Here is a 15,052-nt window from a genome sequence, read left to right as displayed (position 1 = left end):
ACATATGAATACACTGTATAGTGTTTATCCCTGTGTATTTGCATTTATATTTTAACTAGAAATTAAGCCTGTTACAATAGTGGGAGCTAGAACAGTAGTGCATAAACATTAGTAGGAACAGTCTATATTAAATGGCAAGGGGACAGCTGGCACTGACTGGTGGTGCTGAGACTGCTGGCAGCAACTGGTGGCTGAGACTGCTGGCACTGTGGCTGAGACTGCTGGCACTGACTGATGGCTGAGACGGCTGGCACTGACTGATGGCTGAGATGGCTGGCACTGACTGATGGCTGAGACTGCTCGCACTGTGACTGGTGGCTGAGACTGCTGGCACTGACTAGTGGTGCTGAGACTGCTGGCAGCGACTGGTGGCTGAGACGGCTGGCACTGACTGATGGCTGAGACGGCTGGCACTGACTGGTGGCTAAGACTGCTGGTAGCGACTGGTGGCTGAGACTAATGGCAGCGGCTGCTGTCTGTGGCTGACAGTGCTGGGACTGTGCGGCTCTGTGATGCACGTACAGTAATGGCGGCGCTCCAACATGGAGAGCACACCCTAACCTGCGAGCGGCGGCGGTGATTGCGCGGTGTGCAGGTTTGGGCAGCGCGTGGAGCGCCATGTGATGATTGGTTGGCTCGCCATGCATGTGCAGTTCAATTATCGACACACACGCACAGACACGCAGCCCCGAGCAAGCACACAATGTATAATAATAAAAGCCCTGTGTTTGTGCTCCGTGTCCGTGCGGATAATTAAACTGCGCATGGCGGCGCGCCAACCAATCAGCACACGGCACTCCACACGCAGCCCGCACTGCTTATTACACAGCTGTACCCCGCACCAGGCCGCAGTGCATGCCTCCGATGCCGCTGTACAGCTCCAGCACCCGCAGTGGCGCCATTACCAGATCCCGCGGTCTTTTCGGCCTGCACGCTGCTCCCTCCACTTCCAGAGCTCTAGTGTCCATCCATTAGTGATCCTGCCCCTGCTTCAGGTAACCCCCATCAGTTGCCCCTGCTCCAGGTAACCCCCATCAGTTGCCCCTGCTCAGGGTAACTCCTATCAGTTGCCCCTGCTCCAGGTAACGCCCATCAGTTGCCCCTGCTCCAGGTAACTCCCATCAGTTGCCCCGGCTTCAGGTAACCCCCATCAGTTGCCCCTGCTCCAGGTAACCCCCATCAGTTGCTCTTCTCCAGGTAACTCCCATCAGTTGCCCCTGCTCCAGGTAGCCCCCATCAGTTGCCCCTGCTCCAGGTAACTTCCATCAGTTGCCCCTGCTCCAGGTAACCCCCATCAGTTGCCCCTGCTCCAGGTAACCCCCATCAGTTGCCCCTGCTCCAGGTAACTCCCATCAGTTGCCCCTGCTCCAGGTAACCCCCATCAGTTGCCACTGCTCCAGGTAACTCCCATTAGTTGCCCCTGCTCCAGGTAACCCCCATCAGTTGCCCTTCTCCAGGTAACTCCCATCAGTTGCCCCTGCTCCAGGTAACCCCTATCAGTTGCCCCTGCTCCAGGTAACTCCCATCAGTTGCCCCTGCTCCAGGTAACTCCCATCAGTTGCCCCTGCTCCAGGTGCTCTGCTGTCTGCTCCAGCTTCCCCCTTTCTACTGCAGGTGTTCCCCAGAGCCCCTACTCTCCCTGCATCCAGGACCCCCCTTCTCTGAGTACCCCTGCTCCAAGTGCCTCCCCTTTAGTCCCAGATGCCCCCTCAGTGCCCCTCCTTCAGTTGCCTCCCCTCTGAAGTGCCCCTGCTCCAGATGCCCTTCCTCCCTCTGGTGCCTGTGCTCATGCCACCTCCACCTCCTGTCGTGCCCCTGCTGAGGTGGTCTCTCTTCCAGGTAACCCCCTTGCGATGATGGGGATTCAAAACCATGCCCCCTTACCGCCTCTTTCACCAATTAGCAGAGAGTGCTTCTTTTTCTCCCTATTCTGTTCTCCAGTGCGCTGATGTGGACGGTGCGGCCGCGTGTGGTGCGCTGCGATTCTATTGGCCGGCGCGCCGCGCATGCGCATTTAACATCGGCACGGACACATCGCAGGCACAGAGGGATTTTATTATAGAGGATTAAGTGATCACGTTGCCATTGGGGAGGGAAGGACTTTCAGGGATATGCAAGAAGAAGTTGTAGAGGATACTAGATGATGAGAAGGACAACACAGGTGTAACCTGTTTGAGTCTAAGGCAAACATTGTGCCTATAAGCTCTCCAGATGGAAAGCTGGTGCTGAGAGAGAGAGAAAGAGAGAGAAGCTTCAGCTGCATCCCCCTCCTCCCTTTCACCTCTCCTCCCACCATTTTCTCCTCTGCTGAAGTATCCTTTCATCTCCCAGTTCTACAAAACAGCACAAAGTACTGTAGATCTTAGTCTGTTGACCTACTTGGCCCAAAAAGAAAAGGACGACCACCAACAGCCCACTCTCGGTTTGTGAGTCTAATGACATGGCAAAGCATTGCAGATGATATTAATGATCAAGGGGTCATGGCTGCTCCAAATGCCTCCCCATATATTGAGTAAAAGGGTTTCTCGGAAGGAGAATACTGATGGCCTATAGCTGTTTGAAGAGATCAGGTGAGCTCTGCAGCCTCTGAGCTCTGCAGTCAAATAGCCTCTGAGCTCTGCAGTCAAATAGCCTATGTGCAGCTTAGTCCATTCAAGTGCATGTAATACCAAGAACAGCCACTATGCAATGTACAGCGATGAGCTGTGAAGAGGCGGCAGTGCTCACCGGAGTGCCGCGGCCCATTCAAACAGCTAATCGGCGGGGGTGCCTGCAGCTGGACCCCCACAGATCACATAGGGATGACCTATCCTGAGGACAAGCCATCCATAGTCTAATCCCGGAAAATCCTTTCAATCAAAAATGTGCACACTGCGTCATATAAACAGAAAAATGATTCCTGCAGAATCATTCAACTAAAAAAACACTTACACTGTCTATAATGTTAAATACAGTATAAGCCGCTCCTCTGGCGTTGGAAAATGATTCAATATTGGGTGATGCTTGTCCTATGGAAAAAGCTCCGATAATGACGGCAAAGAATACCTAAGAGAATAAAAAAAAAAGAAAAACAAAGGTTAAAGGGGTTGTCTACTTTGTAGTAAGGTTCCACATTGATTAGCTGGAATAAACAGCAATCAGCCAGTAGCGCGCATTCAGTTCTGTAGCGGCGCCCACCACAGGAGAAATAAAGCGCTACATGGCGCCCACTGAATTCAACGAACTGCTGCGTGTAATGTGAGCACAGAGGTCCTCCGGACTGAGAGACGCTCTTTGTAGCCATGCTCGACTCTGCGTGGTCGACCAGCCTCCGTGAATTCAGAACGGGGTATCTAAATTGGTGCCCCACGATCTCATTCGCAGGGTGCCAATGGGAGTAGAGGAAGCTCCCTTCCTCTAAACCACTTAGATGCCGTGGTCGCTATTGATCGCTGCGTCTAAGGTGGTTAAATGACCTGGATCAGCCCTTTTGCTGCTCTGGGCAGTTAGAGCAGGAGCCCCCCTGCTTTATGCTGCACGTTAGACTCGTGCAGAGCTTAGACTAGGTCGCCGTAAAAAGGCAGCCCAGCCTAAGGCCCCTTAGTGACTGCAGTAAAAAGGCAGTTAGCAAAGTGTATATCTGTGCCGCTCCTCCAAGCATGTAAAGAAAAAGCTGAACTCTTCTACAGGCTTCATTCACCTACCCATTGCCCCAGGTTTTAATATCCATTGTTCCAAGGCGGCCATTTTAACCACTAACCTACCATGCTACCCAGCGATGCCAGGGACGAAACATTGCAGCACCCAGCTTTTGAAATTCTGAGCACAATGAGTTGACTTATTAAAACACTGGGAGGTTATCCAGCATACGCACACTTTTTGCCAAAAAATTTAAATAATAATAATTTGCTTACTGTCAGCACTTTCCCAATAGTGTATTCTTCTTGTAGAATCAGAGTGGTTCCATACCAAAACGCCAGTGCATAGGATGCATAGATCATTAAGAATGCAAACCCCATGGACACGTTGGCGGTGACTGCCTTCTTGATGCCTATCTTTTTGGCATCTTCTAGATTCTTTTCATACCTGCCAAAGACAGGCACAAAGGGTTAAACAAGTCAGTAGTGGGTTCCTATGACAAAAGAAAAGAGTCGCGCTCACCTCTTAATTTCCTTAGATTGCCCCCCAAAGGCTATAACGGTCCGGATGGCCGCGAGAACCTCCTCGGCCACCGCCCCAGCTTTGGCGTAAGCCGTCAGCTCCTTGTTAGTAAAGGCTGACAATATCTGCGAATAAATAATCAGATTTACAGCAAACGCGTTTGTCGGTTTTATGCAGTGGCTAAGACACAGAAGACATAATTTCCTACCTTTGACCAAATAGCCGCTGAAAGTCCCATTACGGGACTGATTGCCAGAATAACCAGGGTCAGCTTCCAGCCCCTCACAAAGCCGATAATAAAGCCGGTGATGAAAGTAGCCATCGACTGCAGCAGCAAGGCTATCTTATCTCCAATGCCTTCATTGATTTTTTGGACATCGCTGAAATACAAAAGAAAAAAAAAAGACATGTGAAAAAAATTATCATTGGGAGAGGATGAAGGACAAGGCACCTTCTACGGCACCAACACCGCGGAACGGCTGCTCAAGGTACAGCCTAGGCAGAGAGGTGACCCATAAGGTAGCTATAGACCCCCTAGATCAGGTCCTTGTTTCTCATGAGAAGAATGAGCAAGGCCTCCCCTCAACAAGGGCAATGGACCACAAATAAAAGGTCTTGCTGATGTTGTGCCACGCTCTTCGTACTGCCATGAGGAGCGGGCATAGGTTGAGTTTTGGACCTTCTCAATTCTATGTACACCTTTGTCTAGAATACCAATGGCTGCTTATCCAATCACATGACAGAAGTATAACATGGTTATAAGGGAAAATAATAGCATTCTGAATACAGAATGCATAGTACAATAGCGCTGGAGGGGTTAAAAAAAAAAATATATAATTAAACTCACCTTAATCCACTTGCTCGCGGAGCCCGGCTTCTCTTCTGTCTTCTTTTTTTTCTGTGTGCAGGAAAAGGACCTGTAGTGACGTCACTCCGGCCATCACATGGTCCATCACATGATCCATCACCATGGTAAAAGATCATGTGACGGACCATGTGATGACCGGAGTGACGTCACCACAGGTCCTTTTCCTGCACACAGCAAAAAAGAAGACAGAAGAGAAGCCGGGCTGCGCGAGCAAGTGGATTAAGGTGAGTTTAATTATTATTATTTTTTTTGCTCGTATTGAGCTCCTAGGACAGAACACAATACCGTAAACTTTAACGCTAATTCCAGTGAGATTAGAGATACATTAAAAACAATATAATAGTTTTACTTTAATTCTTCATCCAAATATCCAATTTTTTGTTAAATTGGTCTAATTTACCATTTATAACTGGCCATCTTTTTTCATATTGTATAGTTTGAGCTGCTAAGGATTCCCATTCATTCAAGACCGGCAATTAATTCGATATCCATTTAACCAGAATAATTTTCCTAGCTAAAAAAAATAATAATGTTCTACGATAATCCTCCTCTCTGAGATATTTCTGAATCCCCTATCATACATGTCCAGGGGGACATTAAACCCTTAAAGTGTAACCGTAATGCTTTCATAAAAAATAAAAATAAAATTTTTAGCATATGTTACTGATGCAGCAGGATTATGCATAAAGCAATCTTTAGTTTCTTCACATACCACTGTTTTCCTTGAGTTTTTTCCCTTAGTTACGGCTTCTCAAGATGGCTCCTTTGCCAGTTCTCTGAGGCCAAAACTGCCTTCCCTCACTTCCCATACACACTTGCTGTAGCCAGCAGCTCCCTGCTAGCCAATCAGGTTGGATTACTGAGAGACACGCCTCCTCACTCTGAAGCCTAATGCAGGCATGCAGTGTGAAGGACCGCCCCTCTTCTTAGCCAGAGACAGACAAGCCATAGAAACTGTCTTTTAAGGGAGCAGTGGAAAGGGACAGAGGACATTAATGAAAGCTGTTATTATAAGGTAATTACAGATCTTTAGACAATCATTGACAGACTAACTCAGGTATACATGCCTGGCTGTAATATACTAGCAAATAAAATAAAAATATGACAGTTACCCTTTAATCTTTAACAGCTCATTAATATTAAACTTGGGCCAGAGAGTAACTTAGGGATGACCCAAGCATTACCGTAAGCTCCGAGGTGGACACTCCGCTATTGTCATCACGGTATATAAAATATTAGTCTGAGCTGGAAACAGTAATGGCGGTGAGTACTCACTCCGTCAGCCTGGTGTTCAGTTCTCCTGCGTCGTTGACATCAAACCAGCTGATCTCCTGCCTGAGCACCGCATGGAAGAAATGCTTTCTTATTTTCTTGATCTGTCGGCCAGCAGACAGTGTCCAAAATGAGATCTGGATATAACCAGCAAGAAGCACGGCAAATCCTAGCCCGCTGTAATAATAGGAATACCTGCAGGAGGAAAATACTGTGTTAGAACGGGCACAGCCATATCGATGGCGACTACTATGTGCAGCAATCATCTGCTAGTCAATCCTGACTTGTCCCGCTATACTCACGACATTATGTCAGTGTTCAGGGACAGCGATGGTCAGTTCGCAGTGTTCGCCAGCGAACACATGCGGGCTGCAATCTTGACTCACCCGTCCGGCGATGCACAGATAAGCCCTTACCTGTGCCTGTGCCGGGAGCCGGTCTGAAATCAAATGCAGTCACCGGGAGCAGGCAGTTCCGAGAACAGCCACCGGGGGCCTTCATCGGGTTGTTCTCGGAACTGCCTGCTCCCGGTGACTGCATTTGATTTCAGACCGGCTCCCGGCACAGGTAAGGGCTTACCTGTGCATCGCCGGACGGGTCTACCTTACTAAAAATGGCAGCCCGCATGTGTTCGCTGGCGAACACTGCGCACTGACCATCACTGTTCAGGGACAAGATCAGTCATAACAGAGGTCTACGGGCAAGCAGAACGGATCCGTCTGGTTTCCTGTCGACAGGACTTTCTTTTCCGTCCTGCATAACGGAAACCAGACGGATCAGTTCTGCTGCCCATAGACCTCTATTATGATGGATCAAAACGGAATGCCTCTAAAAGTTTCCGTTTTGAATTCCGTCTTACGAATTCCGTTATTTTCAGTTATAACCAATAACGGAATTCAGAACGGTGACGTGAAACCGCTGTAAGTGATACGAATGGTCTTTAGCCCTGGATGACAGAGCTCTTTAGGATGCTCTAATGCGACCACAATAGTTCGTTTAACCGCCCTCCCCTCAAAATGTCCAGGCCTTTACTACAAAGTGACGCCATATGAGCCACTGTGACTGCCACACAGGGAGCTGTAGATCGAGCCGTGACCTTTGCCTTCCGCTTTTACGATCATGTTATTAAGCGTGCTCATCTCTGCATACAGTCAGATACAGGTGGCCTGCAGAAATATCTTACTGTTAATAGATAACCCGGCTTCTATGATACCTGCACTTTGCACTGTGACAGTCTGTATAATGCAGAACACTCAAGAAGCCAATGAAAATGCAAGAAAGGAACACGTCTTATCTTATTTTCAAGGGTCAGTGATAAAATACTTGGTCCTGTAGTACCGGAAGGCCTAGTTCAGCGAATTAGAGAATTACATGCCCTGTTATATAAGGCTACTTTCACAATGGCGTTTTGGCTTTCCGTTTGTGAGATCCGTTCAGGGCTCTCACAAGCGGTCCAAAACGGATCAGTTTTGCCCCAGTACATTCTGAATGGAAAAGGATCCGCTCAGAATGCATCAGTTCGCCTCCGATCAGTCTCCATTCCGCTCTGGAGGCCGACAACAGACAGCGTTTTGCTGTCCGCTTGACAAAACTGAGCCAAACGGATCCGTCCTGGCACACAATGTAAGTCAATGGGGACGGATCCGTTTTCTCTGACACAATCTGGCACAATAGAAAACGGATCCGTTCCTCATTGACTTTCAATGGTGTTCAAGACGGAACCATCATGGCTATAGAAGACATAATACAACCGGATCTGTTCCTGACGGATCCCCAAAAAACGCTAGTGTGAAAGTAGCCTTAGGGAGCATGACCACGAGATTCTGACCTCGTCAGGAACCCCTGTGTGTATTTGAAGGGGGGGGGGCTATTACATTGAATGTGTAAATGTGTAGGTAAGACAGTACTGACCACTTGATCTAAGATCCTCCTCATTCATTGCTCCCGTTGTTCTGCTAGATTTATTTCAAGATCGCAGCTTAAGGCGAATGTCCTCTCTGCTGCAGCTCCCTCCCTTCCACAGCCAAGGGACTGTGTCCTTTCTGCTGCATTGTTCTCCCTATCACAGCTCTGAGGGTGTGTCTTATCTGCTGCATCGTTCTCCCTATCACAGCTCTGAGGGTGTGTCTTATCTGCTGCATCGTTCTCCCTATCACAGCTCTGAGAGTGTGTCTTATCTGCTGCATCGTTCTCCCTATCACAGCTCTGAGGGTGTGTCTTATCTGCTGCATCGTTCTCCCTATCACAGCTCTGAGGGTGTGTCTTATCTGCTGCATCGTTCTCCCTATCACAGCTCTGAGGGTGTGTCTTATCTGCTGCATCGTTCTCCCTATCACAGCTCTGAGGGTGTGTCTTATCTGCTGCATCGTTCTCCCTATCACAGCTCTGAGGGTGTGTCTTATCTGCTGCATCGTTCTCCCTGTGACTGACACAGCTTCTAAGTTAAAGGCTGGAACGGAGCACGTGTGACCACCTCGGTGATGTTACTGAGGTGGACAGAGAAATAAGGAAAAGAACAACAGCAGGTGGTGCTATACAGAATAGGCCCTTCATCTTAAGGACTGGCTCATCACCTTTGAGAAAATTCACAGAATGGAGGAGCTCCTGGCGGAGGACACGGGCAATTCCAATAAATACTTTTGGACCCCTTGGATTTTGTTCAAGGGTTCTAGTGATTTTCAAAATTGGTTGAGCAGGGTTGATGCCAGTTCTTAAGAGGACCATACCCTCCTACAGTGTTTTTAGGACTCTCGGGAGTTTGTGTATGAGTTCTTGGGAATTCTAACCGTGAATGGGCAGGTTTGGAGTTATTTCTGTTTGGTTCTGTTCCTCACTACAATACTTGTCAGGAACCATCTTTACTCCCCCCTCCCTCCTTCCCCCTTACGTGTCTCATGTCTAACGTCTTCTATTTCTATGTCATGTTGTCCCCATCGGGGATCCATTGCACATATATGCCTGATGTTGATTTTGCTGACTTGTCTTATAACTTGACAGTGTTCACCATCTACTAAATATGCGGTCCTCTGATTGTACGTTCATGTATGTACACAGCCTCGACCTGCAATCCAGGTCTGTTTTTGTTGTATTGCATCATTTCTTGGCTTTTTCTAATAAAAGAAATTGAACAACATTTTATTGAATAGCTCGGTGGCTATACTACATTTTTATTTACATGCCACTACAAAAGTATTCAGATCCAGGGAATGGTTTGAAAAATAGTTTTTGTCGGAGAACCCCTTGGATTATCACAGTTTTGCACACGTGACAGATGTTATTGCAGACAGTTTCTGCGATTGAATATCAGTTCCATTCACCTGGATGGGGTTTGCAGAAATCCACATGTTTTTCACCAAAGGAAGGAACAGAACTGATTTTCGGTTGCTTAAATTTTTTGCAAAAAAAAAATCTGCTGCATGTGAAGACACCGTAAAGAATTTGAAAACCGCACTGATCTACAGTAAAACTGCGTCGCACTGTGGTCAATACGTGTAAGCTGTCCCTTATGAGCCATGTACCTTTATTCAGTTAACAGGATTTCATTCTGTTCACTGTAAACAAGAATGTTTCCGTTCACTAACAGAAAAACTATTTTTGTAAAAAAAAAACTTCTGCTTTAATTTCTTTTTTTTTTCAGTGACTTGAACAACTTCAGTCTTCCCATATTCAGGACTCTCCTATCCTGTGATCTAATAATGGAGGCCCCGCGGGGCAGCCTGGATTGTCAAGCTCTCAAGTTGGGACTATCACATCCAACAATCATAATAAACACCAAGAAGAATGAAAGGAAGTCTCCCCTGAAAGGATAAGTGTCGCTCCACCTTTGGACACCATTGATCTCATTTTATGAAATCTTAAAAATTCCATATCTTTATCTGGCAGCGATCAGAAAGAGAGGGGGCCCCCGCAGCTGCCAGTGATGTTATAACACATGCTGGGAGTTGTAGTTCCACAGGTTACAGACCATTGTAATACAGGATACAGCAATTTTCTATCCAGTTGCGTAGGAAACGAAAGCCCAGCCCTATTCATTTTAAAGGAGCAGAGCTGTACTGTCGATCCATGATGTAAGTGGTCGGGAGAACCAAAAGTCAAAGGGGTTTCTGGCCCTTCTTTCTCATAGACTGGTTCCAGAGACTGGACATAGCATTATTAAGCCCCTTTATAATTTAAAGAAATTCTCCGCCTACATTTGCAGTGACCCAGTGGACACTGCAAAGGGGTCAGAAATTGTTAAATTTGTGTTCTGACATGTTTTCCTTCCTAAAAGCCATGCATATGGGGTTAACAACCGGCTGCTCTGTTCATCCCCCGAAGATGGGATGTAGCTCCTTTTAGCGTGTGAGGAGCTAGAGAGTGAGCAAGGAAGAAAAACAGAGCAGCACTGGGATAGCAGGAGCAGACAGCGAAAGGGACTCAAGGGAACAGGAACAAGTGCCAGCCTTTAAAAGGCGGAAGAAAAGTCTCACCCAGGTTGGTAGAGCAGCCATTAAAAGGGTGAGGTGCATGGTACAAGACTGTGAAGGTAACGCACTTGAAAGGTAATTTGGCTGAGCTCTGATTCTGCATTTAGCCATACACAAGAGACAGGTAATCTGGCTGTTAATAGACTACACCCCGCAGCTGGGTATTGTAGTGCCGCTGAGAGAGAGAAGGTTGAACTGGAAGACAATGCAGCTTCCTCACATGATTGCCGGGTGAGTCGGATACAGCAGAGCTGCAGAATTTTAGCAGATCCTAATCTGCTCTGTCTGTGTACAATGCCCCCAAAGGGAACTGTTTACCCTGTAACTGGGGCATCTAAAGGAAAAGGGCAAAAAATAAAGTGTCAATATCCCCCAGAGGTAGCCTATTAATGGCCTCTTCTGTGCCAACAGTATATTAAATCATAAGTAAAAGAAATATAATGAAATCCTAATAAAAGAAAAAAAGCTACACACATATATCAAAATAACCAGCAAAAAAGGGAACTCATTTTAAATCATTTTTGTTTTAGTTTGTATATTTAATAAATAAATAACCTACAGTTTGAAAAAAAAAGATAAAAAACGGTTGTTAAAAACTTCCAGATGGCCAGAAAATGGTTGCAAAATGGCCATGAAAAACGGTGTCCATTTTTTATGGCCATTTGTGAATGTGCCTAACATTATATCACGGAGTTGCTATGTATGCATTTGTCTAGTTTCAGTACAAGAACCAGCTGAAGAAAAGTTTTGTGAACTCCAAGATGGTGAAGTTGAAGTTAAAATTGCACTTACGTCGTCATGTCATCTTGGAATTTTATCGATGCGTTTATCAAGTCATCCACTGTAGAGAAAAAAAAAGGAACAGTTACCACTGTCTCAGAGAAAAACAAACCCCATAAGAGTCTGTTCACACGATCCAGACTCTGCACTGAAATCCTCCTATACTCACTGGTCATGTTCTTCGCAACATCAACAAAGCTGTCCGTCATTTCTCCAAAGACGAGCATCATGAGCGGCAGAGAGGCCCCGTGGGCCATCGCTGCTATCGTTCCAACCAACATCAGAAGTTTGTCCAGTCCTCCAGAATACCGGAACTGGAAAACAGATATATATGACAGTATAGTTAAAGGGATATATATGACAGTATAGTTAAAGGGATCTTCAGTAACCCTGGACAGTCCAGCATCTACTCTGGCTGCAGCTCTCTCCCCGTAACTGCCACAGCTTCTAACAGCAGATATGGCTGAGCGTGTGCGACCATCTCAGTGAGGTGGACAAGAAATAAGGAAAAGAACAAACAGCAGGTGGCGCTATACACATACATTTTATTGAATAACTCGCTGGCTATACAAAATTTTTAATTACATGCAATTACAAAAGAGTGTAAAATGTAGATTATTTTTTGTGGCACAATCCGTTTAAAAGCTGCAGCAGAAAGGTTGCTCTCCCTGAGCTATGATAGGGATAGAACTGCAGCAAAAAGAACACACTCTCTGAGCTGAGATAGGGAGACAGCTGAAGCAGAAAGAACACATTCCCCCGAACTGTGACAGGGAGAGAGCTGCATCAGAAAGGACACACCAGCTGTACAGTGACACGGAGAGAGCTGCAGCAGAAAGGACACACCAGCTGTACAGTGACACGGAGAGAGCTGCATCAGAAAGGACACACCAGCTGTACAGTGACACGGAGAGAGCTGCATCAGAAAGGACACACCAGCTGTACAGTGACACGGAGAGAGCTGCAGCAGAAAGGACACACCAGCTGTACAGTGACACGGAGAGAGCTGCATCAGAAAGGACACACCAGCTGTACAGTGACACGGAGAGAGCTGCATCAGAAAGGACACACCAGCTGTACAGTGACACGGAGAGAGCTGCAGCAGAAAGGACACACCAGCTGTACAGTGACACAGAGAGAGCTGCAGCAGAAAGGACACACCAGCTGTACTGTGACACGGAAAGAGCTGCAGCAGAAATGACCCAGCCCCTGAGCTGTGTTTGGGAAAGAGCTGCAACAGAAAGGCCAAGACCTCCGAGAAAGGACACCCCCCCCTTCCCCCGAGCTGCAGCAGAGAGGACACTCCCTCTTTAGCAATGAATGGGGAGATCTCTGGATCCATGTGAGGTACAGGGCTGGTTCTAGCTTTGTTAGAAAGAGACCGTCATGTACTATACGATGTCTGATAACCCCGTAAAACCCTTATAGTACATTTACATAACGATGTAGAAATTGAAACCATTCAGGTCCTACTTTATTTCGTTATCTTTCTAAACGTGAGCGATTTTCAGATATAACAAGTTTTTATATTCTGTTCCATAAAATTAAGACTGGCAAGTGATTAAGGAAACGGATGGCGCCTTGTAGCAGTGTGGGGCCACGTTAGATGTAAGACGCCTGAAGCATTAGCCATGAAAGCACATCATTATCTGCAATTAATCTAATTGGATCAGACATCAGGTCTTAGAAACCCCAGGCTTCCTGGAAGAGGCAGCCAAATAATACCCATAGGTCAGGCGTCAGCAACGCGTCCTGTCACATTTATTGCTCCATTTTTTAATTATTAAGTAGCAATTTTTCTCGCTGAAAGTAAACAGATGAGAGGGGAGGCACATGTATAGATGTAGCAGAGCTCAGTTCGTCATTGATATTTTCTCTCTCCTTTGGGCATTGCCTTTTTATTAGAAGGATCTCCCAAAAATTAGAACATGACAGTGGGATCCGCTGTAATCTACGGGACCAGGTGTTCAATTTCCCTGCAATGCTACCACAGGCAAAATGAAGTGCTACACACTGCCCATAGAAGTCAATGAGCTGTCCAATCAAAGGAGTTGCCCCATTAAAACTATTTATCCCCATCCACAGGATAGGCACTAATGGGGTCATTTATTAAGACCAGCGCATCCATCGCCAGCCTAAATCTACAACAGCTTCCATGCTGGCGTATATTTAGATCATTTTAAGGCGTAGAAAATGATGGATCAGACGGGTCCGGCCTGCCCCCTTCCCCGTCCATGCCATGCCCCCTTTTTCAGACCTGGCATGAGTAGGAAAAAGTTGCAGATTCTCCTGCAAATCCCCTTTGCGACCAAATTTGCAACAGATATGCGCTAAAAATTGTCCTATATCTAATAATAAAAGACCCACTTAGGCCTCTTTCACATGGGCGTTGTGGATTTGGGCAGGTGCGTCGCGGGAAAATGCGCGATTTTTCCGCGCGAGTTCAAAACATTTTAATGGGTTTTGCACGCGCGTGAGAAAAATCGGCATGTTTGGTACCCAAACCCGAACTTCATCACAGAAGTTCGGGTTTGGGTTAGGTGTTGTGTAGATTGTATTATTTTCCCTTATAACATGGTTATAAGGGAAAATAATAGCATTCTTAATACAGAATGCATAGTAAAACAGCGCTGGAGGGGTTAAAAAATAAATAAATAATTTAACTCTCCTCATCCACTTGTTCGCGCAGCCGGCATCTCTTCTGTCTTCTTTCTTCAGGACCTGGGTAAAGGACCTTTGATGACATCACTGCGCTCATCACATGGTCCATCACATGATCCATCACCATGGTGCTAGATCATGTGACGGACCATGTGATGAGCGCAGTGACGTCATCAAAGGTCCTTTTCCCCCTGCACAGCAAAGAAGAAGACAGAAGAGAAGCCGGGTTGTGCGAACAAGTGGACTAAGGTAAGTTAAATTTTTTATTTTATTTTTTTAACCCCTCCAGCGCTATTTTACTAAGCATTCTGTATTCAGAATGCTATTATTTTCCCTTATAACCATGTTATAAGGGAAAATAATAATGATCGGGTCCCCATCTCGATCATCTGCTAGCAACCATGCATGAAAATCGCACTCCATCCGCACTTGCTTGCGGATGCTTGTGATTTTCACGCAGCCCCATTCACTTCTATGGGGCCTGCGTTGCGTGAAAAACGCACAAAATACAGCATGCTGCGATTTTTACGCAACGCACAAGTGATGCGTGAAAATCACCGCTCATGTGCACAGCCCCATTGAGGTGAATGGGTCCGGATTCAGTGCGTGTGCAATGCGTTCACCTCACGCATTGCACCCGCGCGGAAATCACGCCCGTGTGAAAGGGGCCTAAGTGTCTGACCAGCTGGGGTCCGACCGCTCTCCCGTTTAAATGGAGCGGCAGCCATGCATGTATGCTGCCAATCCCTTTAACTTCATGGGGCTGCCGGCGATAGCTGAACGCTTGTAACTGGTGGTCCTTTAGAGCTGAATGGAGCAGCACCCGTGTCTGCCGCTCCCTTGAAATGATGGGGAGCATGGGCCC

General features: G+C 46.8%; 1 protein-coding gene across 1 annotated transcript in view; it reads right to left on the bottom strand.

Moving 5' to 3' along the window:
* ABCB1 (ATP binding cassette subfamily B member 1) overlaps positions 1-15,052 on the bottom strand; it is a 65,358-nt gene that overhangs the window by 29,962 nt on the left and 20,344 nt on the right. The window contains exons 4-10 of the mRNA XM_040434541.1: positions 11,696-11,840; positions 11,539-11,587; positions 6,284-6,475; positions 4,349-4,520; positions 4,141-4,265; positions 3,894-4,065; positions 2,932-3,045 (exon numbers count right to left, since the gene is read on the bottom strand). Of these exons, the coding sequence (XP_040290475.1) occupies positions 2,932-3,045; positions 3,894-4,065; positions 4,141-4,265; positions 4,349-4,520; positions 6,284-6,475; positions 11,539-11,587; positions 11,696-11,840 (969 nt within the window). The remainder of the gene's footprint in view (positions 1-2,931; positions 3,046-3,893; positions 4,066-4,140; positions 4,266-4,348; positions 4,521-6,283; positions 6,476-11,538; positions 11,588-11,695; positions 11,841-15,052) is intronic.

The sequence above is a fragment of the Bufo bufo genome, chromosome 5 (assembly GCF_905171765.1).
Source record: "Bufo bufo chromosome 5, aBufBuf1.1, whole genome shotgun sequence".
Classification (NCBI taxonomy): Eukaryota; Metazoa; Chordata; class Amphibia; order Anura; family Bufonidae; genus Bufo; species Bufo bufo.
This window is presented reverse-complemented; position numbering and strand designations above follow the sequence as displayed.